We start from the raw sequence: 26,694 nt of genomic DNA, 5'->3' as shown, positions 1-26,694 counted from the left end.
AAAATTTCCAAATGAAGGAAGAAAGCAATTAAGTTCAAAATTAACTCTCTATAAAGATGTGTGGATTATGTATAGAACAAAGTGCATGGAAGAAAATACCTTCCCGAAACAACTACTGTGTAGGGTAAAAATATTCTTTTCGGAATAGTTTTTTCTTCCAGTTTGTACCTGAATGTAACTTCTATCTACACATCTTTGTCAAGAGTTTATTTTCAACTTGATTGCTTTCTTCCTTCGAATACTTCTCAGATTGTTTGAATAAAGATGGAGAAGTTGAAAACCAAAAATTTTTTTCCAAATACTTTTTTGTCTTTTTTGAAAATTACAAGCAAGAAATTGCGAAAAAATATTACATTTGAAAATATTAATTTTGTACTCATTACATACATTCAATGTGTTTTTGTAGAATTTATTTGAAATATGTGATGGAAATACCCTATATTTCAAGAAAATCCATAATAACGTATCTGTGTAACAAACCAGCGTTTGTAAACTCTGAAAATTCAACAATAAAGTGTTTCCTAAATACGTCATTTTGAATATTTTATCTAACAATACTGATGAACTTGGGTCATATATAAGTCATTACTTTTATAGTATTATAATTTGAAATTGAATAGAACTGGCCGATACTTGATGAAAATCCATATTAAAAACTAATTAATACAGTTTATTGTATGATTTTCACTATGAAATACAATAAACTGTATTAATTAGTTCTATAATTTGAAATCATGAATCAGCTCGTGGTAAACTGATTACCTATCATCGTGAAAATAATACGATATTTGTTAGTCATTGGACAAATAATAACAGAGAGAATTGCAGATATCAACTATGACCTACAAATCTCGTGTCAGCTGGGATTATCAGTCAGTCAGTCATTCAGAGGCGGCGAATGTAGTTAATTTTGTAAAAAAATGAATTTAATTTATATGAGTGTCGACTTGGAAGTGTCGGACATGAAGTTATTGCTAAAAGCTGAATGTTAAAGAGGTTTCACCTTTATGAACCGAGTCAAGTGATAATCGGTCGTTTCTACGAGCTTCGCTGAATTATTATGCATTTGGTGCACTTCTTTTTAAAATTTGAAATCTTTATTGTTTTCAATTATTCATTCACAGGTTATCCAGATTTCACAATCGTGATAACGCTGTGCTTGACTTTCTTTGGAAGATTTTTCTTTTGAACTATTGGTTCAACTTAAAACAATGTAGTCTTTTCAAGTTATTATAATGTATTCTTCATAAATATCAGTAATATCTTGAAAATCAATTCGAAGTAATTGTATGGCACAAAATTTTAGTAGGTTTCAATTGAAATCGCCCCTTTTTAGGACAGCTACCAATAGATATAACATGTAACCGCGTAACCTTTGCAATTTCTGCATTTCGATGTTCTAGTACAATAGATTGGTACAAATCGTCGCTGAAGATTCCACAAATTCTGTTGGGACTTGAGAATAAGCTGTAGTGTTTTGATTTTTGACCTCTATATCTTCTCCTGATCTAGATCTAGTACCTTCTTAAATATGGTTGCATATATCAAATACCCAGAACTTCCATAATCCACAATCCTTGTGTATTTATTCCAGTTGTTCTCTAAAATTTTTCTATAGGAGTGATTTAGTGGCAATTACGACAATTGAGTTACGTTATATAGATAAGATGAGTGTATGTCAAAAGTTGAAGGTATAAGGATGTTTCAACAATTTTGTCCGTTTTTATGAGTCAGTGAATGCATATTCAGTATAATCGAAATTATCGCCATTTGAATCAGTGCACTTTTGCCAACGTAACACAAGTCGATTCGTTCCGTCAGCGTCAAAATTGTGAGCTCGGGATTCGATGAAACCAACGAAGGCCGTTTATGCCTAGTACTGATTGGCAAAGGTTCTACCAGTGAGAAAGTTAGTGCTTCAAAAGAAGGTAGTCGATTGGCGAGAAGTATGGGGAGTATGGTGGATGCTGCATGCAGAACTTCCACGCTCAATTCGTTTAATTTTAGGACGGTGATTAATGAAACGTACGGATGGGCGTTGTCATGGAGCAGTATCGGACTGCTTCTGTTGATCAGTGTCGGCTGCTGCTGACGCAATTTTCGGTACATTGCGTCGAGTTCCTCACAATAGAAACAACAATCGATGCAGTTTGCTCTAGATATCTTTCTAATTTTCATTCGAAAACATATGTTTTTATTTCTCATACTATAAGCCTATTGTCTGGGTCTTACAATCAACCACAGTAATTACTGATGTATCCGATAATTAAATAATGAGAATAAATAATATGGATAAAAACCGATTCAAAAAAGTTAATTCATCGATGAAAACCCATAATGAATTTAAATATTTGTAGAATATTATTGAATGTATATGTATATACATGTGTATGTTAAAATTGACAATATTGTCAAATATGGAAAAAAGTCATGAAATAATTCAAACTCATTCAAGCAAATACATGAATTGAAAGATGTTTCAACCTCAACTTCAGTATTCTAAAACAAAAACACATAGTATTCACAATTCCATCTTTCAATATTCCAAGTTCATAGACATTAAAATTCATACGATTACAGGATATAGAAATATAAAACAATCTCCAAATACGCAACGTTGCACGGATGCGTATTGAGCATTTTATATTAAGTTTTTAAATGAGTTATTTCATTATTTGAATGAATGAGGGTTGGGTGAAACAGCGATAAATCCTCTCGTAATAAGCAAAGCGAGTACTGAGTTGCAACAATATTGGCAAGGCCTCTCCTTGCGTATTGATATATTTATGGTAAATAATTCAACAAATTTCGTATTGTAGTGTTTGATTTGAATGTTTCATGATTTGTGAGTCCTTTACGTATATTCCTAGAATTGAATTTAGTAAAACTGTGAATAGAATTTGAACTGTATTAAATCCTATTCTCTATCCTATACTCTAAATCATAATATCCATCTCCTGTTAAACAACCGGCAGAAATATATTATAATACGCCCCTGAAAATTTCAGTAATCGGATGAATTCACCTAACAATCGGAAATGTAACTTCCAAAAAAATAAAGCAAACAAAAGTTTCAAAGTTTTGTACGCCCATGGGGGCATGCGATCCAGTTCAAACAGACAAATAGCGTCGGATCATATACATATGTTGATTCACTCACTCTCCTACACTAATAAAATGTTCCTAATGAAAACGCTCCTGAAACCGAAAATAGACCTTGTAGACGGCTGGATAGGGTCGAAACGAGCTACGCACGCATTTGTTTACTTTCGTTTATTTCGCGTCACTGATGTCACTGGATTCGCAACTCGGAATTTCTCTTGAAAAGTTTTCGGAAGTTTAGTTGACGGGGACCGGTTTTTCGCATTGCTTCGGGGAAAAAGTGGGTGAGGTGAAGGAAGTAGTGATTTTTTTTCTTTTGGGTTCATTTTTGTGTTGGACTCTCAACTATGGATATCCCCAAGTCGAATAAAAGTAAAGTGAGTAATTTTTGAAATCTAAGATTCAGATTCAAAACTTCCTTGATAAATTGCCTGATGGAAAATCATCAACTCCTTGAATAACTTTCAAAACAAGAATTTATTACAGACTGAGAGAGAGGTTGAAATTTCTTTCTTTGCGAAGCGCTTCAAATTCAAGTAGAAGCTTATGATGAAGATTGATAAATAATTTTCAATGTATTCACTTGTTTATTAAGTGAAAATATCGTAGGCGAGCTTAATATTTGAAAATATCTTTTTGGATTTCCGGAAAGAGAAAGAATAAATAATATTAGAAACTATGGAGGAATTTGTACGTCACACACAAATGTTTTTTTCAGATTCAATATACAATATTTTTCAAAAGGTTGATCTGGAACTTCTGGCGGAGAATGAATCCAAAACAAGCACCTTTCCCAATTACCAGAAATGCAATACTCTTCTTGACGCGCGTTTCACCAACCAAGTGGGCACCTTCAAGAGATGAAGCTTTCTTCATCTCCTGAACAACTTCATCAGAGTTTCTTAATAAATGTTCGACTCGACAGTCTGGCCAATCTGACCTTATATTTTCATATATCTTTCATTCTTTTTCACGTTAAGGTTAAAACCAAAAAACTAGGACCTACTTTCAACAACGTGAAAATTCCTCCAACAAACATTCAAACTTCCGTTAGTATGAAAATATTAAAAAGGTCATGTTTATCAACTGAATGAATGTTCATCGTTAATCAGATGTTCATCTTTAATCATATCCTGGAATTTTCTAGGTTAGGTGAGGTTAGGTCAAAAATGAGTGGGTCTATTCGACCATCCACCGCAACCCGTAAGAGTCTATTGTGGCTCATATCTATTCAAACTCGACCAAATCAACGCAGCTTCTTGACGAAGCCGATTATTAGTTCATATGATGAGTGATCTTTCAGATCAGATAGTAAGAGTGCGGTTCTGCCAAACTCTGAAAACCGACAGTCTCTGCATATGATGATTCAGACGTCGGTGACCAGTCAGAAGACATGTTAGACATCGTAGTCCATTCCTACTGTAGTCCAACTACTGTTTGGTTTCAAGCTTCGAAGGGTGAATGAACGCCTTGGAAGATATTGCCAGAAGTTCGTAAATCTTCTTGCCAACCAGTTCAATGTTTGTTCGGCAAAGCCTAAAGCGATACCAATGACAGGTTCTGGTCCGATGAAGCTGCTTACAGTACCCTCCTTTGCAATGGGATCAGCAGCCTCATTGCCTTCCAGGCCAGTATGGTCAGGAATCCAGACCAGAGACATCTTGTTAGGTCTTCATATTGGCTAGAGTAGTTTTTTGGCAATTTGCTATCAATATAAACGTTGCTTGGAAGGATTCAAGAGCTTCCAACGCCGCTTGACTGTCCGAGAATATTTTTATTGACTTGTGTAGGAGGTTGGATTCTACCAATCTCTCCGCATACAATTCAATAGCGTAGATTTCCACTTGAAAACAGTCATGTAGGTCCTTGGACAGGTTGATATATATGCCTGGGTCTGCGACTAAAAATACCTAAGATGAAAAACAGAGGTTGCATCTTTCGATGCAACCAATTGATCTTCAGCCTTTTTCGTTTCAGTAAATGTCCACATTTATTTATTGTATCATTCTGGGAATAAAGACCTATTATTATTATTGTTATTATTATTACCTTCACCAGAACCTGAAGGTATTTTTGATGCAACTGTGTACCAGCAACTATCTGCTCTTAATATTTACTTCTCCCGGAGGATCCAGTCATAATGTAATCTTTATATTCCCAAAAAAGTTAGCAAAACTCCAGACATTCAATAAATTACTATTCAGCATGTACTTTTCAACACGTATTTTCATCCAGTGTGTATCAACCTCATAAATATATCAGATAATATTCCCAATCAGCTCTTGTCTTTTGTCAATATGAATACTCAAAAAATTACTCAATTTTTGAATCGCTTGAAAAAAGGAATCTAATTTGGCACCCACTAATAGTATTTTCATTTAACAGCTTTAGTTATCAACAAGAATTTAATAAGCTTGAAGAAACATGACCTTCATAATGACTGGTAATTTTGTAATTGTAAGTAAATTACGAGCTACTTCAACACCTAAATACCGAAAGTTCAAGTTCTCTGTGATCACTCCAATGGAACTCTTGATTTTTTCCTGATTCAGTTGCGGTTCAGTTGCCAAAGAATCAGTTTTTCGAATAGTGTTAGTAAATCTATAGTAAGGAATGATTTTTCAGTCTCCTTACAAATTTGTTTTTCTCTAAAATTCCAAGGTTGATAAAATATTCATTATTTCTTTACTTTTAAATGACATAAATTTACGGCCGATTTCATAAAGAAACATAAAGGTTACTTTAACTTTAAATGATACTTTAATAAATATTTTTGATTTCATAACCAAGTTAAAGTGTCCTTTAAGCCAAAAACGTCCTTCAAAGTTAAAGTGTCGATTTCTCTACTTCAACTCGCTAAAGTGTCATTTAACTACAACATAACCTCAATTTTAATAATTGTTATTTGTTGTGCTACTCGCTACGTTTGCTAGTTTTGTGTTCGTTTAGCCATAATAATCATAAAAATATGAATAATTTTGAAACGTCTAGCTCAAGTTCATCTGATGAAGAATTTATTTATACTAGAAGACCAAAAGTGTATAGGAAAAGAACAGACTGCTTCGAAAAATATGATGAGCTTGACTTTTACCAACGTTTTCGCTTAAAAAAACAAACTGTTTTGTATCTACTAGATGAAATAAAAGAACAAATTCAGTTACCTACTAATAAGTAAGTTGTAAAATTTGTATTATTAACAGAATTATAAAAAAATTTATTTATTTTTTAGAGGTGGGTGCATTACACCATTACAACAATTATTGTTGACTTTAAGATTCTACGCATCAGGAAATATGCAAATAATCGTATCAGATTTTATGGGAGTGTCTAGAAGTTCAGCTAGCAGGATTATCAAAAAGGTGTCTATTGCTATTGCCTCACTAGCCCGACAACACATTCGCATGTATGAAAATAAAAGGGAATTGGAAGAAGCAGTTGAAAAATTTTATGAAATAGCTTCATTTCCCAAGACCATTGGAGCAATTGATTGCACATTAGTTAAAATTGATTCTCCCGGTGGAAATGATGCAGAAATATTCAGATGTAGAAAATCTTATTTTGCATTAAATGTTCAGACAGTAAGCGATGCTAAATTGAAAATAAGAGATATTGTTGTGAGATGGCCAGGATCGGTGCATGACCAAACAATTTTTAATAATAGCAGTTTAAAGCAAAAATTTGAAAATGGTGTATTTGGTCAGTATATGCTAATTGGTGACAGTGGATATTCTCTAAAGCCATATCTTATGACTAAGTTACAACAAACTAGAACACCTGCTGAAAATTTATACAATGAGTCTATAATAAGGACTCGAAATGTAGTAGAGCGTCAATACGGTTTATGGAAAAGACGATTTCCCGTTTTGAGGTTTGGCATGAGACTAAAACTAGAGACCACAATGGCAGTAATAGTCGCAACTGCAGTTCTTCATAACATTGCCATTGATATGAATGATAACTTTACTGAAGAAGATGAAATAGAGGAAGACGATGAGGATGTATTACCCCCCATGGAAAATAATCCAAATATAGCAGAAAATATAAGGAATTTGATAATTAATGAACATTTTGCTAGATTGTAAATACTAATAATAATTAAAAATCAGTTTTATGAAACATTTAATTTATTTAATTGTTTTTCTTTTAATTTGATTTCTAAATCCAATAAAGTCATTTTTTTTAAATGTTCTTCTTCTTCTCTCTCCCTTCTCCTTGATCTCTCCTTCTCCTCTGCTTCTACCGTTTTTTCAAGAAGCTCCTTTTTCTTTTTATAATAATCTTCTTTTGCATTATATAACGGGTTTATTTTGGTTGGGTGTAGTTTTCCGTTGGCTTTTCTTTTTAAATTATTAGGTGCATAACTACTCCAATCGATTTTTTTCTTAATATGCGTTTGCTGGGAACAGACAAGAGTTATATAATAAAAATTACAACTGTACCACACACAATTCAAAACTCACTTTTTTACTAGACATGCTCCCTGAGGGTGTCACTGATGTAGGAGGTGATATCTGGTTCTCCTCCAATACAATTTCTTCAGTAAATTCAGGTACTATCTAAAAGCAAATGTACTATTACATTTTTTGAGGTCCTAACTTAAATATTAGCTTTAATCAGCATAACAAATTAAAAGGTTTGGGAAAAAAAGTTTTTGGCTTTCTACTTCTCCATCTTGATACAAAAAAAAATGTAGGTATCTTCGAAAGAAAGGAAGGAAGTAATCAATTTGAAAATAAGTAACTCTATACATAGATGTGTAGATCATGCGAAGAAACAATTTTCAGACACATACTGGAAGGAAGCCCTCCTGAAACAGCTACTTTCATATGAACATTGAATTACACGACAGAAAAAAATTCTTTCGAAACAATACTGAATACTGAATTATACAGAAGATACTTTGTAATGTAATTCAATGTTTATATGAAAATAGCTGTTTCAGGAGGACTTCCTTCCAGTTATTATCTGAAAGATGTTTCTTTGCATGATGTACACATCCATGTATAGAGTTACTTATTTTCAAATTGATTACTTCTTTCCTTTCTTTGGAAGATTCCCACATAATTTTTGTATCAAGAAGAAGTAGTAGAAAGCCAAAAAATTTCTTTCCCAAAAATTAATCACTCCTAAAAATATAAACCCTTCAATTCAAAATAAAAGGTCTTTCCGAACTATGGATTAGTAGTGAAAAAAATCTATAACTTACTGATTGCGTAGAAATCTCTGACATTTCATCTTTGGCTTCTCCTGCTGCAATTATTGTCATTTCTGAATCCTGTAACAATATATTCAGAATAATTAATATTATACAAGTATGTTCCCAAGACAAAAAATAACAAATTTATCTTGACAACTATTAACAGGTTGCTAATATATTATCATTTAAAAAACGGTTTATTTACTTACAACAAATTGTTGAGGATATTCTTTTAGAAGTTCTTCCTTTAAAACTGAAGATGATGCATCCATTCCAAGATCCTATAATACCACATACAATTAATATTTAATTTTATTGCCCTAACCAATACAGATAAAATCATGAAAGAAATAATGTTTTTAACCATTAACCAAATTTTAGTTTGGTAACTGTTAAAACAAAATGATTTGGTTATAAAAAAATGTAATTACATTTATGAAATCGCTATCCAAGCTGTTATTCAAACCCACCACCGTTTTCATATTTATTATATTTAGGGTTGCTTCTGTTACAGGATCTAAATCAATTTTTATTGCGGGACCACCCCCTGTTCCCGTCATATATGATTTTTGTTTCGCCACATCCTTTCTAGCTTTTGTTTTCAGATTATCAAATTTTGCTTTAATCTGAGATATACTTCTCACTTGTATATTTCTGGAGTTGAAGCTGGAAAGTACTTTGCGCCATGCCTCTTCCTAAAATCATATTTAAATTTATTAATATTGAGGTATCTAACTACATAGATATATATAGTTTTAATTTATTATTTCAAGCTCACACCCTTCACCCTTGATGAAGTAAAATTAGGGTTATGATTACATTAACATGTATTCTACAATAAATAAAATACACACAAAAAATTGCTTGTACTTGTAATACATACCTTTTCTGCATTCGTTACTTTATTAGTAGTTTTGCATTCTAAAATATGCTTGAATTTTTCAATTTCTTGTATTAAATTCATTTCTTCCTCCCGAGAAAAATTTGACGAGCGAACTTTCTTATTATTATTTACCATTTCCATTTCAGTCCAAATCAATCGTCCTCACAAATACAAATAACAAAAACATCAAACACCACAACTCTTAACCTTACTTATTCAAACACTGAACTTAAATACTCGTCAAATATGACAAATCTTGTCAAAATCCATGAATTCCAGGTTGACCAACATCTTAAAAATTACTTAAAAGATACTTTATGGAAAGGGCACTTTAATATTAATTATGAAACCAAATGACGGCAACAGCTACTTTAAAGGGGACTTTAGTGTAAAGTCTCCTTTCGGTAAAGTGGACTTTAGATATTGATTATGAAATCGGCCGTTAGGTCAAATTAAAGAAAGATTTCATGAGACACAAGGGATTTAATGGTCATAAAAAGCCGTCTCAAATAATGGTGAGAGAATCGATCAGTAGAACAGTTGAAACGTAGACAAAACTGTAGATAGTAGTAACTCTTAAAATATTCATGTTTGAAAAACAATATAATGGTTTTGTGAAACCCATAACAAAGTCTATTATCACAAAATGCTCATTTGCAATATTTACTATTCAAGTCTATCGAAATGTTCAAGCATGATAAAACTCTGAAACTACCTTCATTCTCAGTTAATATTGGAGTATCTATTCATTTTTTGAACTATAAGAATCATTTCAATATATATATATATATATATATATATATATATATATATATATATATATATATATATATATATATATATATATATATATATATATATAAAACATCAGTTTCCTGTAGAAACTAATGCTTTCCTAATTGTAGTTAGTTTAAATTTGATGTTTTCCATTGGCAGAGTAGCTCTGTCATTTCATTGCCAACCGATAAAAAACATTTATTATAAAATATATCTAATATAAATTTCCAAAGAAAGAAATCATAAATAATTGTTTCAATCCTCTGAAATGACTGAGCTCAAGGATTTTTTTGGTATGTTGGAATTCCAATAATTCATAATTTATGAACAGTATACTGTCCTTCTTCATTGAGTGTCTGGGCCAATATAATCATTCCAATTAAAAGTAATAAATAAAACGTCCATTAATAAATCAATCATGTTGGTTAAAAAACCTGTTAGTTTTATTCGTTTGTACATTAATCTAAATTGACGTCGATTTCAATTACAACAAATGATATAAATTCGTTAAAGTTATCTCCAAAGAAATACAGCATGTGCTGGCAGCGGTTTATTATTGTATTATAATTAAGAGTACTACTAGTTTTTTATATTTTCATATATATATATATATATATATATATATATATATATATATATATATATATATATATATATATATATATATATATATGTTAACTCGAAGATTCTCACGCATTAAATTTACGAAAGAAGTTGAAGAAGGCAACCAGCTCGCATTTCTCGATGTACTGATTATGAAAAAGCCAGACGGAACATTAGGTCACACGGTATATCGAAAGCCAACACATACGAACAGGTACCTAAACGCAAATTCACACCACCACCCAAAACAAATTCACGCGGTGGCAAAAACACTCATTACACGTTCGAGGAGGCTGGCAGACAACGATCACAGACAACAAGAGTTGAACACCATCGAAACAACTCTACAAATGAATAACTACTCAGAAAGAAGTATAAAAGCGGCTGCCAAGATCACACGGAAACAACAAAAAACTCGAGATACACCGGTCATAACAACCACACTACCATATATTGCAGGAACAACAGATAAAATCAGCAGAATTCTTCACCGACATAACATATCAACTTCGTTCGTACCAGAACGAACAATAAGGTCCATGCTTCGTAATCCCAAGGATCAGATACCACTGGAATCACAACGAGTTATGAAGTACCATGCCATGATTGTGACAGGACTTACATCGGCCAGACCAACAGACGAATCAACATTCGCAAAGATGAACACAAACTAGCAGTGAAGGGAAAAGTCACCACGTCTTCTCTCTTCCAACACGTACTTCAAACAGGACATAACATCAATTTCGACAACACAAAAATGCTAGCAAGCAACGAAAACTTTTACTCACGAACAATCAGAGAGGCAATCGAAATTGAAAAACGACCTAATAATATGAACAAGAGGGATGATGCGCAAAGATTACTATCAACATGGAGATCCGTTTTATCACTTCGCACAAGCAATCAGACTGCTCAACTCCAGAGGCAAAACTCGGTACATGACAATACAGGTACAATAACAGAGACAGGAGAGGCAGCTCAGGTAATAAAACCAAAACAGGTAGTCGAGCAAACACAGGTAGTGGCAGCAACGCAGGTAAAGGGAACCATCCATCCCTATAAATTGAGACACAGAGTTCGAATTAATCAGTCTAGTTGAAAAAAACCAGACATCACCAGAAGATGGCAAATGAGACTTTGCCGAAACGTTGTGAAAATAATCCTTATGGGGGAGAAAATACACAGAACACGGAGCGAAACCCGAGAAAACAGCTCATCATATATATATATATATATATATATATATATATATATATATATATATATATATATATATATATATGATGTAAAGACGGGCAATACTTGTTTGCCGAAAGTAGGAAACAACACAAACGCACTTAGTTAACAACAGGAGCCAACCGCACATTTGTGGTTCCAGTTAGAAGACCTAGAATTCCCAGGCTACATCTAACACGACCTCGCAGGCCGCTAGAGCTACCTGTGTGACATCCGGGTCCATGATATAAATACAAATGAAGATTTTATCGAGTGGGTATGATATAAATCAAAAATGAAACAATTCGTGGACACCACACTCCAAAAAGTGGAGCAAACCGCGGACAAGTGTTTCTGGCTAAAGATGTGTTGTTTCCTGATTTCGGCAAAAGTGTTGCCCATCTTTACACATGGCTGCACCGCGCTGATGAGGCCAATAGCCAGAAACACGTGTCTGCGGTTTTTTGGAGTGTTGTGTCCACGAATTGTTTCATTTTTGATTTATATCATGCCCACTCGATAAAATCTTCATTTGTATTTATATCATGGACCCGGATGTCACGCAGGTAGCTCTAGCGGCCTGCGTGGTCGTGTTAGATGTAGTCTGGGAATTCTAGGTCTTCTAACTGGAACCACAAATGTGCGGTTGGCTCCTGTTGTTAACTAAGTGCGTTTGTGTTGTTTCCTACTTTCGGCAAACAAGTGTTGCCCGTCTTTACACTTGGCTGCACCGCGCTGATGAGGCCAATAGCCAGAAACACGTGTCCGCGGTTTCCCCCCTTTTTGGAGTGTTGTGTCCACTAATTGTTTCATTTTTGATTTTTATATCATACCCACTCGATAAAATCTCTCTTTGTATATATATATGGTAACAATTGTTCACAAAAAAGATTTGAGGATTTAATAAATTGTAATTATTATATGCGGCGAGCGCTTTCGTTAGCAGACTGCTATCATCTTGCCACTGTCTCGAGTGCTATGTCCGATTAATAACTTCTGTATCTATATCAAGAAGATACTCGATAACCTGCGTATTTGTATTATTTCCTGGACCCGGATGTCACGCAGGTAGATATAGCTGCCTCCATAGATATAGCCATTTTTAAAAACCAATTGAAACTGAAGTTACATGACTCAACGACGAGGTCGTTATCTGCCTTTGTTCAGTTCTAGGTGTTCGGGGCCAGTATTTATATGCTCCTCAACAGGTATAGAGTAAAGTTATGGCAAAATGAGTTGGGCAAGAACGATAGTCATGGAATGGATGAAAAATGATGAAGAACAGATCAGAAAAGTTATAAATGAAAAATCGAAGAAATAAGTGAACAAATTAAAAGACCAATTCGACTACACCCACATGTGATTTGACCGGCATACCTTCAACAGAGTCGATCGGGACCTCAAGGATATCAAAAAATCAAATTCTGGAACCTCCAACTTTCGAAGGTTATGTACCGTTCGAGAAAACTGCACTAGTTACAACCAACAAAGAAGAAGGAAGAGGCTACTGCACTAGTAATAGCAATATGAAGTCAGGCACTGGAAATACTCAATAACGTTCCAAAGAGCAGCAAAAATGTGGAAGCTCTGAAAATCCGATATGGACAACGATACTTGAAGCAGGTATACCAGTGACAACTCAGTAGCCGATACAAACAACCACATGAGACCTTGCAGGAGATGAAAGCAGATATCTCCATACTAATTAATTCAAAAATCCTTAAAATTTTGTACAGCAGACTGGAGTGCCAGTATTCTCCGGCAGGTTAAAGGACACCGAGATGCAGCAAGTCCTGATACTATGTTGAAATCCGACCATGAACGTTGTACTAGATGTTGGAAAACTGCAGTATAAAAACGCACTTGATAATATTAGATAGGGTAGGTACATGGCGAGTGGGAATATTCGATCCTCTACTGGAACCGCGAAGGCATATTCAAATTCAAACGAATAGTCCAGCTTTAAACCTTATTTGCTAAGTGACCTTTCTGGTCAGCTGGTGAAAGTGAGACTTCGCCAAACATTCAAAAATGCGATTCGGTTTGCAGCGAGGCAGGGACAACCCAAACCAAGGTTGACAGACCATGCTTCAGGCAGTCTGCGACTACCTTCGTCAGATGTGTGGCTTGAAAAATAAGTCTTCTGAGACGCATTTCATGAAGGTGTTCTCCCATGTACAGGGTACTAACCACAACTACCAGCTAGGAGACGCTCTCCTAATTCTTACAGGTAATTTTTAGCCATCAAGGCCAGAATGTGCAGATATGGAGTAGTATTTATAGACCATATTTCAGTATATCCTCAGCTATAATGGCATACCGCAGATATTTCAGTTGATTTGTCGATATTGAGGATGTCGAATAATGAGCAAGATTCCCACCTAGAAGCGCGCAACCACCTTCACACAAGGATCATATCTGTAAGTCAGCCATACCTGACGATATATTTGATTTGGCTACGCAGAACTGCTCTTGAGAAGACGACTCAATCGCTTCACCATCTCTCCTGCTAGATTTGTTGGAAGGATAGGGAGAACTTAAAAGCAATTGGGGAACTAAGAAGATCTTACTCGCGATCTGCTGCTGTTAGAGTTGTTTAGTCGGCTACCATTTTCTTTGTATATTTAGAGACGGATTCTTTGGTAACTTAAGGATCCACAAACGGTCCCACGAGTAGCTAAGGAAAGGTGATCCAAGACGACAAAGCAAACAAGGCTTTCTACGATGAAAAGGACCCCAGTATTTCGAAAGTTACGTTAGTGACAATAGATGGGCTCAGAGTCATATATCCTCTCAGCATGGAAATACATTATACACACCTTAGGATAAAGCCATCGTTGGGATGTCAACCGATTAGCAAATAACAGCACCATGAGGGATCATGTAATACCCTTATCCAGCAGTTTCATTGTGGAAGCAGACACCCTATAGCTGAATTTGCTCACAATGTCATAACCGAAGCTCATAACCACACGCGAAAAGCAGCAAACAGTAGTTCAATCAATGACACAGTGACATCAAACTCTGCCAGCTGTGTAGGAGGAGAAAATCAAACCATCTCTGAATAAACGACTCAGTCTGTTCGCCAAAAAGCAAATCACTCACTGATCATCAAAATTACATCGATGCGATGTTAATGTTTATTCCAAATGGTTATATCTGAATGAAGCAAACAAATTATTCGGGACGGAGTAACTTGACGAGGGAGCCAATGCCCGCCATTGAAAACCCGATGAACTATCTCTGAAATTTGCCATCTGACTTCTGTATCGTGCCATCACATTGGTACTTTCAAACATGGGTACCAAGTCTCTGATATACGAAGATCGCTCAAGAACGCAATCGAATGGGATCCGAAAAATATTTTGGAGCGTTCGAATAGGTTATATCCACAGACCGTTTCGGATATCAGTATCAGACAGACTAGTGCCGAATGTAGATTAGTTCAGAGTTCGAACTTAGGCATAGATATAACTAACTTTTGTAAAATTAGTTTCATGAATCCTGTTTATGAATTGACATTTCTAGAGAATTTAGTTATTTAGCTGTTTATGATCGTAAAGCGTTGCCACGAGATGAAGATTTTCATTTGTTTTTGTTGAATATTACACTTTGAAAACCTCTGAGAAACTTTCGGGCTACATTTCTTATAAGTCAGACACACATTTCAAAGGTTTTGATAAGAAGTTGTTTACCTGATTATCGTGGTTTGACTTTTCATAAATAATGAACAGTTTGATTTTGCGGCAGAAATACAAAATGCATATCTCAAGTGAGATATCTAATATTCTCAATATACTTCATCTACGGAATTCAATCGTTTCTAATTTTTCCTCTAAATATAATTAATATCTCTAAGACACGCAGGGTTTTTCTCATGGATATACCGAATTAATCATTTCAAATCAAATCAAATTTATTTTCAAGATAATATACATAATCGTTAGATTTCAATTATCTTTAATGAGTAACTTCCTCCTAGGCATTGGAATGCCTTAAGTGTGGTGTATTACTCATTCAGATAAGAGTTATATATGTACAATCATATGTATGAAAACCCCAACCTATATAGTAATACAATTACTAAAAATAAAATTCAAAACTCATAGGGAAAAGAAAAACAAGTAGATATAAGTTGAGTATATGCTTGTATAAGAAAAGATACAGATGGTATAGGAATTGTTATTCTATGTAGGAAATTTATTTCTTTTTTCAGTATATGTTAATTTTTTTGAGTTTTCGATTATGAATCGCTAGAGTGCATATTTGAATTTAATAATTTTTTTCGCCGTTTTCAATTCTAATGGGAGTAGGTTGTACAATGTTGGACCATAACAGAACACGAATCTTTGTGTATGGCTTTTCTTATAAAGTGGTATTTTAATACTTAAATTCTCAACTGCTCTAGGTCTCACTGTTGTATGAGTTACATAGTTGTTAAAGTTCGAGAACATCCATACTAGACACTCGTATAACTATTTAATAATCATACGATAAGTAAATTAGTCCTTTGCTATAGATGATCCGCTAAAAACGTATTTTTTTTCATTCTCAAAATTGAGTTATGTGCTATTTGTAAGCTATTAACATCCCATGCTATTAGTGTTACTATCTCCATTCGGGTTTGAAAGCTGTCGTAGTTTGGAGCTGCAATTCCACTGGAAATCTCGGCCACAAAAGCCCTATCCAATTTATCGCCCCATGCTATTATACAATATCATTATGGATAATGCTAAAGACTGTAGTCTCATCCTTTATATTACATATGGTACTTTTTTTCCCATCTCAATAACTAGACCCATCATATGATCGTCAAATTTATTCATGTGTGTTCTTGCGTTTATGTAGGCAAGATAAAGGATCGGACCAAGTACTGTTCTCGTAGGTACACCCACATTGATTCTTCAAATTCACCTAATGAAATGTAAAAAATCCACTTTAAAATTTTGTTCTAAACTTACGGAATATTTGAGATTTCACCTCGTAAACTATCCATTACAAGACTTATAGGGACTTGTGAACAATACGAATCATCAACGCATCCAAATTGGAAACAACATCATTATCATCCTTGATAACACCTAATCAGCGAGTTGTTTGTTTATCGCTCAGGTGATAATTGCACGTTGAGGTACTTGCTATCCGACTAACTCCTAAGTTCCAGTTCGGTCTTACGCCTGAAATGCTAATCATTGTAGATAACGACTTCCGCCAGAAAAAATCCGAAAAAGCGGTTTTATGAAGTATGTAGAGGGTTCGATTCGGCGTTGTTTTAGACGCAAAAAACGTTTACAAAAGTGTCTGTGTGTTAACTGGCTGTAGTATAATTTTTTCTTATTGCACACGCGGATACCGAGTCAAGAAAATGTTGTCTGAATGCGTATTAGACAAGGATGATCCCTTATTCGCCCATTTGTTGTATCGACTTCAGCTTCAAGATGTAATCAGTAAGGTAGTCAATTTTTTCTAAGATTTCATGTGTGGTTGTTACAGATGTTATTTTAATGTATGGAACGTCATTTTTACATACTGTTTTTTCGAAACTGGAAGAGCATAATCGGAGTATTATTGAATTGCTAAGTATTCCATTTCAATAAATTGATTGGTGTAGCCGTTACTACGTGGGAAAAGAAACTTTCTATGTTATTCACCACTTTTATATACATATAATCAAAATGGTAAAAAATATAGAAAGTCATTTCTCATTTTTCAATATTCCATTTCACTATTAAAATTTCACTATTCTTATAAATATCGATACGGTACTCGTATAACATGTTCCACTCACTCTTCACTAAACAAGTGATCTCCTGTTTGCACAGGGCCCTTAGAGAATTATTCCAGACTAAAGTTATAAGGAATCGACATGTTCAAGTGTGCAATTGAACAGAGCCGTACTAAGAAAATAAAGTAACTAACCGGATTACTTGTTCTATTGATGACCTATTTACTTTGTAGAAAGTCATATTGAATATAGTGTACCAAATTGAAGAATTAACGGTCTTAAACAAATTTATTTCTAACAATATTTTTTAATCACAAACTAATTTATATTCAACACTTAGCAACTAACACTTAATTTATCTTCACTATGTGAATTCCTTGTTTAACCGCTCGATTCGCTTTCTGAACTCAACTGCTCTCTTGGGACGAGAAGCCGGCCTTATATATCGGTAACGGTCGTTCTAGAATTCTGTAGTCGTTTCGGTACTCAACTAGAATTTAACCGGCGGTTGCCGACTGCATTCATTTTTCGGTGATGTCATGTGTTCGCTGGCCAACATATCGGTCAGGGACGGCTTCAGATTCGTTACAATAGAATGAAGAAAATAAATTTTGTTTAATTTCTACCAATTTTATTATTTGTTACGACCTGTTTCGGTTTATTAGACCATTTTCAAGTATTTTTCAAGTAAATCAGTTACTTGAAAATGGTCTAATAAACCGAAACCGGTCGTAACAAATAATAAACTTAGAAGAAATTAGATGAAAGTTATTTTCTTTATTCTACATTCAACCGGATTACTAATGTAACTTTCATGATATCATGAAGAGAACATTCACTAGTTGCTACTAAATTACGTGATCAGTCAAAAAAAATAGAAATTCAGAAGAAATTGAGGAAAATCAGGAACTGACGTTTTCGTTTTTTGTTTCTACTTGTGTAAGTTTTGAATATATCAAAAAATATCGCTGAGGTTTTACCTCACATAGCATATCCTAATTGACTCGACAAAGATCATGTTACATATTGTATTCTTGTTTCCACACAATTTCTTTTCAAGACACAACACAAACACTACAGGAAAATCCTTAAGGCGCTCTAAGAGCGGTGCCTGTGCGAAAGTAGCGATTGACGTTTGATTTGAATCGCTGAAGATTAAATTAATTTGGAAAAACGTTCTCAGGAAGTTTATTTCGAATACACGCGGTTCTCCAAATGAAAAGAAAAAGTTCTTAAGCAGTGAAGTTCGAGGTGTACTGAGTTGAACCTCAAAACAATGAGTACCCACAGTACCACAGTCCGTCTTGTATTTCTGATATGTACCGCTATTGGTGGAATGAAATGTGCCAAATCACATGAACACCTCTCGTGAAAGTATATATAAAAAAAAGACAAATCTCCAACCTTTCTTCGATGTTCCAGACTATCAAGGTTGCAAGTGATATTCGCGTCTCCAATCAGGCGGTTGGCTCTTTTCTGGATGGAATCCAGCAGCTTCAGGGTATGCTTAAGGGCGGAGCTACGTAAATGAGAACAATACTCCAAAGAATTTCTGTTCTGAGCTTTATAAAGCATCAGTAGTTGCTGAGGTGTATACAGTTTTCTGGTTCGGAACAGTGTTCCATGTTTTTGAGAAACAGCCTTTGCAATTCCAGCAACATGAGTGTGTTGGGGTGCATTTTAACCCCCAACAAACTCATCGAAGCAGACAGCAAAATTTTCTGTCCTGTCATTATTATATCCAGTTCGGAGACATTTATCTTTTTGGAGAAAACCGATGCCATTCTCAACATCTTACGGTGTCTGTTCAACAAATAAGGTAAATTTTCATTTCTGTTCAAAAATATTCATTCATTCATGAGAAGGTAAATTTTCATTTCTGTTCAAAAATATTCATTAATTCATGAGAACTGAAAAAAGTCGCAGGGGGTCGAATCTGGTAAATACGGTGGCTGAGGCATCCTTACGGTGTTGTTTCTGGCCAAAAAATCACGAACAAGCAATGACAAGCAGGTTTATTATCGTGGAATTAAGGGTCTAAGATAGATCCCTGAAGAACTCCTAGATCCATATTGAATTACTTAGATTGGAAGTTTTTGATTTTACATAACATTTTCTAAAAATCAAGTACGATTTCAACCAAGGAAGGAAAGTACCTCTGAATACCGGTGAATACAATTTGTTGATAATGACATTAGGAATAATAATATAGAAAACTTTGGTCAAAGTCAAAAGAGAGCACCCCTTTCATTTCGGTTGGAACTATTTCTGTGTTTCTAAATTTCTATGGTCTCCCTATATAATTTTGGATTGTAACTCTGAGTTTTATCAAGCCCTTGGGTATTTTCTGATGTCTTCAGAAAGCCGGATACTTATACTTTTCTTCGTGATTTTTAAATATAAATGTAAAACGATCCACAACTACAGAGAAACCAGTGTAGATACCACGAAACAAAGTGTTTCAATCAAATGGAAACAATTCATCTTTGCTAACTTGATGGATGTAGTCGTTACTACGTGGTAGATCATCATGAAAAATGAGAAATAAAACTACCTATGCCACTGCGGTTTCGTCCTGTAAGATATTTCCAAACGAATACAATAAAATGAATTACACTGACTTGGTTAGATTTTTATTAAAAAAACATAAATCAGATAATCCATTATGACAATATCGTAAAAGCGACATTTGTAACTGTTTCGGGAATTCTGAATACTTACTATCTGACTACTGCTATCAAAATCAAGTACAGCTAAATTTTTAAGAAACGCTGCTTCATAATATTATCTAGGAGACTTGCTTCATTGCTTTATCATATTGAAATGATATGTGAAGTATCAAAGAAATTATGTTTTCTTTTGGGTATCTTTTAATTTTTCTCATCATTATTTGAATGTATCACGATTGATAATTCGTTGGTGAAAAGTAAGTTGGAATATATATCAGACATTTGGGATCCAACTTATATTTGAGGAATTAAATAACAGCATTACCTTCTTTATGAACAAGTTCTAACTGTACAAGTATTCCTGTCTCCCCTTGGAGATGGGTTGCTATTTGCTCACCTGCTATTCAGTAGCTGTTAAAGCAGTCTGCTATTTGCTCGAAACCGCAAGAGAGTGCTGCCCGAGACGTGGTGCAGATGCAGATTATTTAAATGATTGATAGGATTTTTAAATATCACAGATGATAAATAATGTCATGATTTTGAAAAAGTATCAGAAGGAAAACACATAATCCAAGAGTTGATTAATTTAGATAACGCATTTTGGGAAACCTGAAATTACAAAAACATACCATAGATAACAAATTAGTGAATCAAAAATTGAGAATCTGAGTGAAGGCGTTTGCGGTTATTTCGTTATTGGGTTAAAAAAAGAGTGAGTTGTTACAATTGTAACCGCAGAACGGTAAGGCTTTTCTGCTAGTCTATCAAGGGTATTTGATCAAGCAATGCAGTAAGTTGAAAATGAAATAAACTTATTTTTGATATCATTTTTTTAATATTATCGCAACAGTACAGATTTACACTAGATTCCACTCAATCACAAATAAATCATGACAATTCTGAAAAGATCATATGCTGCCACGAAATGCTCAAAAATGCGTCTATTGAAAACTCTTTTCTCACACCAGAACAATAATATTGTCTCTAAACGATCTTCGTTAACCAAGTTATGAGAGCTTTTAGCATTTTGGGTCTTCTACTTCTCCATATTTATCCAAAAAAGTGAAATGAATATCTCCTGAACAATGTCTCACCTTTTAATTTAAACGAAGTTCCTATAGTTGGGAATAGAATCAAATAACCTCATGAAAGTTTCATGTGCTGATATCGTGACACGAGCAGATTTGTCTCATCCCTTGACATAAAGTCGTAAAATGTTGTGAAAGAAATGCGTGTATTTTCGTCTTCAAAAGTTCAAATAGGTGCTAATGTGGTGTTGGAAATGGGTGTTTTTAATCTGCAACTTCATAACGGATGTTTGGAAAACAGACTGAATAAAAAAAGGATTTTTCGTGTAATTGAATGTTCATATGAAAGTAGTTGTTTCGAAAGGACTTTCATTTTGTGTAATTCAATGTTCATGCGAAAGTAGTTATTCTGACAAGACTTCTTCTTCCAGTATGAATGAAACTTCTATGCATGATCTTCCTACACATATTTCTTAAAAGTTCATTTTGAACTTAATTACTTCCTTCCTTGTTTCGTAAATTTCCCACTTATTTTGTTGAGCAATAAGGAAAGCCAAAAAACGAACCTATTTTCCAGGCACTAATCTCTCCTAAAAAATATACCCCCTTTCAATGTAAACTTATATTCATCTGTAGATGATTGCCAATTGGGTTATCGAAACGCAAGTCGAGATACAGGATTATTGGATTCGTTTGATAGTGTCCTTATAGGAGGAAACTGCAGTAACGTTAGGTACACATACAAGTGGTATGAAAACATAGAAAGTTTCATTTTCCATGATTCATCGTCGCCACCCAATATGGGTTCATTATGATTCGGAAATAACTCAGAAATTACAGAAGTAAACTCCATCAAATACTTGGGCATTGTGATAGACAGACATCTTAGATGGGATTTTCAAACTGAAAATATAGTAAGAAAACTGAGAGGTCTTTTATTCAAATACTTGAAAGAGTTTTTGGATTTAAATCATTTGAAAATGTTATACTATGCTCTGGTACAGTCACATATATCTTATGGTAATTGGCTGGGGAAGTGTTGATAACCTTCACTTGGAAATGCTCAATGTTATTCAGAAATGGATACTGAAAATTATCTTCGAAAGAAGAGCTACATATTAGAGTGAAAAATTATTTAAAGAGGCCAATGTACTTCACCTAAGGCATGCTTACTGCATCAACTCATTATTTAATGTAAAAAATAATAAAATACAACTTGAATCAATCGACCACAATTATAATACCAGGAACAAACAAAACAAGATACCTAGATCGGAAAAAGCAATTGGACAGCGATGTTCAAATTACCTCGGACCTCGCCTATACATATAATATGCTACCAGAGTTCATAAAAAAATAAATAGTTCTATTGTGTACAAAAAACTTATAAGAAGTTGGAGTCTACGTTCCGAAAGGATATTTTTTTATGATTTTGTCAACCAAACTTTCAAAAAGTAATTAAAGTTAAAACACCAACCGTTTGTATATGGCATGCATACACGCAAAGCTGACAACAAACAGAATATGAGACAGTACCTGAATATGACAAAGCCCAAATATGACTCGCACCCTCAATATGATGTATCTACACCTCAATTATTACACACACACCTACTGTACTCACCCTAAATATGGTATTTACTATGAGTATCGAGAAAAGGAGAAAGGAGAAAAATAATAAAATATAAAATAAATAATTATTTACTATTTTATTTATACATTTACTAGTTGTAAGTTACCAAAATACTAATACATGATATCTCCGTTCGTATTCCGGATAGCCTACTTACTAATGGGTTTTGAATGGGTTAAAAAAAAGACGAATAATTATTATTTTACTTGTTTCCTCAAACACATTTCCACAATAATTCAGAACAGTTGATCAACTATTGCACAGTTCGAAGTAGATAATTGACTTTCATATGCTTTTTGAATCCAGTATTTGAAACTTCTCTCAGAAAAAATTATTATTATTTGATTTAATAGGAATGATAATAAGACGAAGAATAAGAAGAAAAAATATTTTGCACTTTATTAGTATATATTTCATTTTCAATTTGGGTAACAAAGTCCCGATCGTCAATTCTGTAAAGAATTAAATCCGTTATCGTTATTGATGAATTTTCATTCATTTCGTCTTAGTACAATGAATTTTCCTATGTTAATCAGGACATAAATTGTATAGTCATTATTGCGTTTGCTTTATTATTTCTATTTACGTATTTTACTAACTGTCAATAAAATTAAATTCCAATTTCCAATCAAACTAGAGAAATCATAACGAGGTGCAAGTGCATCAAATAATCTGTACAATTGTCCCGCATATCCTATTTTAAAATTGAATTGTTTCGGATATCTGGTTTCCACGACTTATCTGAACATAGTTTGTCGTGACAGGTAGAAATGGAACCTCTGGTTTGAAATAAATCAATCAACTCGTTCAATACACCAGAACAAAAATCTCGACTTGCGTTTCGATAACCCAATTAGCATCATCAGCAAATGACTAAAATTCAAAATTGAAAGAGGGTATATTTTTTAGGAGAGATCAGTTCCTGGAAAATAAGTTTATTTTCAGGCTTTCCATATAGAAGAAGTACGGTCAGAATAACATTTTCACATGAACATTGGAGTACACAAAAGAAAAAGTTCTTTCGAAATAACTACTTTCATATCAACATTGAATTACACGAAAAAAACTTTTTTTAGTCTGTTTTGTAACCATTCGTTATAAAATTGAAACACATCATTCACTAGGAAACTACGCAACGTGTAAATCTAGCCTTCCTTAAGGTGTACTTTTCGAGAAGTTTCGGATTAAAAACACTCATTTCCAACACCTCATTAGCACCTATTTGAACTTTTGAAGACGAAAATTCACGCATTTCTTTCACAATATTACGACTTGATGTCAAGGGATGAGACAAATCTGCTCGTGTCACGATATCAGCACGTAAAACTTTCATAAGGTTATTTGATTTTATTTCTAACCATAGGAACTTCGTTTAAATTAAAAGGGGAGACATTGTTCCAGAGAGATTCGTTTTTCTTTTTTGGGTAAATATGGAGAAGTAGTAGACCCAAAATGCTTAAAACTCCCATTTTTAGTTATCTCATTATGATGATAACTTGGTTAGCGAAGCGCGCATGTATGTATCCGACAATTGATCTGCGAACAAATTCTCCATATCCGTCGCGCTACAGCGGGGATTCCCAAGTGATAATGCCGACCATCTACTATAGAGTCCAAGGGCGCGTTCCCCTAAGCGTTTACAATTATCATGTTCTGTGTATTTAGTGAGCGCCTAGTAGAACGCACCATAAATATGTTTCCAATGAGCGAAATATATCCAACAAAGTTGCGAGATTTATACTTCGAAAGTACTAACATTACAATATATAATATATTCAGAATGAATAAAATTAAAAATATAAAGTATTTTTTATTAAAATTGATTTGAAGTAAAAATACCTAGATAATTGTACTCGAAACTTTTGATAAATAATTTTTTTAGTATTTTGTAATGCGAAAAGTTTTCAGTAGAAATACAAAATTGATTGTGATCAAAGTATTAAGAAAAATACAAATAATAAATTTGATATAATTGAATTTATTTGAATGAAACGTATATATTAAATTAATTGAGTATTCAAAATCACTTCAGAATGAAGTTACTAGCATGAATTATATAATTAAGAAAATGTTATCTTTGTCCTGTTTATAGGAAAATAAGTGAATTTGATATCATGCTTTTTGACATCTTCTTCTCAAATCTCATGCACAGTATCCCATCTCGGATTGTGTCTCAAAACTTATAGAATACAAATTATACTCAAATTTGAGATTTTTCTAAGGATTTAAATTTTTTATTTATTTTATAACAAATGCGTTTGAAAACAAAAATTTCAGATATATAGATGTCCAATTTGTTCTATTCTTCACAAAGTTGCGGACGTTTGAAAAAAATCGCAATTCTTTTCAAAATTCGATAACTCAAAAACGGCTCGATACAAAATAATTGAAAAAACTCATTGGGGCATCTCTTCACCAATACTAAAAGGTGAAAAATTTTCAAAAAAATCGAAGATGCAAAAGCCACAGATTAAACCATATGTATTTTCTGGCTCAGCTCGACGAACTGAGTCAGAATATAACAAAACTTTTCGGAAGTTGCTTCAAGAGGAAAAATACAAAAATTAGATTTCTACGAAATCCACTAAAATATAATTCATTATGTACTTCAATTTTTTCTATACCAGATGAATATGAAATGACGGTGATGACGTTTGGTGCAACTTGCTCTCCCGTATGTGCCCAGTTGTGAAGAACTTTAATGCTGAAAAATTTTGTTTTGATCCCGAAATTCTGAACGCAATCATCAACAAATTTTATGTAAACGACTACTTGGATACTAAGGATACGGAACATGAAGCACTTCATACTATCTCAGAAGTCTGCAAAGTACAGAAGAAAGGAGGCTTCGAAATAGTCAGTTGGATGACAAACTCTCAAACTATACGAGAGCGACTTGAATCTGAAGCTGTATTGACCCATTCAAAGATCATAGGTGAAACTGCATTCCATCGTGTTTTGGGACTCTGATGAAATACTGGTGATAACTATTTTTCTTTCAAATTGGATATCGGACATGTTCATGATGAAAAACCAACCAAAAGAAATGTTCTCAAGTGCATTATATCCGTGTTCGATCCACTTGGATTAATATCAACACTTACTATACGAGGTAAAATATTGATGCAGAAGATGTGGCGTTCTGGAACCTCCTGGGATAGTTTTTTACCGGAAGAATTGATCAAGCCTTGGCAAAGATGGTTGAAAGATCTGAGGAAAGTAGTAGACTACAAAATACCAAGATGTTACAGTTTTCTGATCCCCGGAGCATATAGAATTGAACTCCACACCTTATTTTGTGATAGCAGCGAGGAGGCATTTGCCACAGTATGTTATCTTCGAGTATTGAAAGAAGACAAAATAGAGACTTCCATAATTGCTGCGAAAACGAGAGTTACACCTCTAAAGCAGTTTTCAATTCCGAGGTTAAAATTGCAAGCCGCAGTTATGGGAAGCAGACTGACAGAAACAATTAAATTCGAACTGGAAATAACCATCAGTAGAATGTATTTTTGGACAGACTCTAAATGTGTTCTGGGATGGATAAGAGCAGATGAAAGATCTTTCAAACAATTTGTCGCTCTTCGCATAGATGAAAATTAGGAGAGAAGCAGAGTTGAAGATTGCCGATGAGTACCCAGCCGACAAAATATAGCAGATTATGCGATGTATTCCTTGGATATGTTTTGAATACAGTAACTATCAGGATTGGTGGAAATAGAAGGGACTGCACTGGAAGATGAGTTTGATACATATGTCATGTGAAAAAATACATCTCGATATTGCAAAAAAAACTGGTGTTTATGAAAGAAAATATAAAAATGAAAATGAAAAAAATGGAATGAGTGAAATGAAAAAAAAT

General features: G+C 33.9%; 2 protein-coding genes across 4 annotated transcripts in view; one reads left to right on the top strand and one right to left on the bottom strand.

Annotated features, from left to right (window-relative positions):
- The window catches only part of Schip1 (Schwannomin interacting protein 1), a 279,853-nt gene that overhangs the window by 232,606 nt on the left and 20,553 nt on the right, over positions 1 to 26,694 (top strand). The window lies entirely within an intron of this gene.
- LOC111502033 (uncharacterized) lies at positions 7,209 to 9,623 on the bottom strand. The gene is made up of 6 exons (XM_023155995.2): positions 9,183 to 9,623; positions 8,731 to 8,994; positions 8,509 to 8,580; positions 8,309 to 8,377; positions 7,563 to 7,658; positions 7,209 to 7,498 (listed from the first exon to the last, which is right to left on the bottom strand). The coding sequence occupies exons 1-6, from the start codon at positions 9,321 to 9,323 to the stop codon at positions 7,211 to 7,213; spliced, it is 930 nt and encodes a 309-aa protein (XP_023011763.2). The 5' UTR covers positions 9,324 to 9,623; the 3' UTR covers positions 7,209 to 7,210.

This window comes from Leptinotarsa decemlineata, unplaced genomic scaffold (assembly GCF_025532065.1).
Source record: "Leptinotarsa decemlineata unplaced genomic scaffold, Ldec_3_MD MMD2_tig00000505_RagTag_RagTag, whole genome shotgun sequence".
NCBI classification, from domain to species: domain Eukaryota; kingdom Metazoa; phylum Arthropoda; class Insecta; order Coleoptera; family Chrysomelidae; genus Leptinotarsa; species Leptinotarsa decemlineata.
The sequence above is the reverse complement of the archived record's forward strand: the minus strand, read 5'-3'. Positions and strand labels throughout refer to the sequence as shown.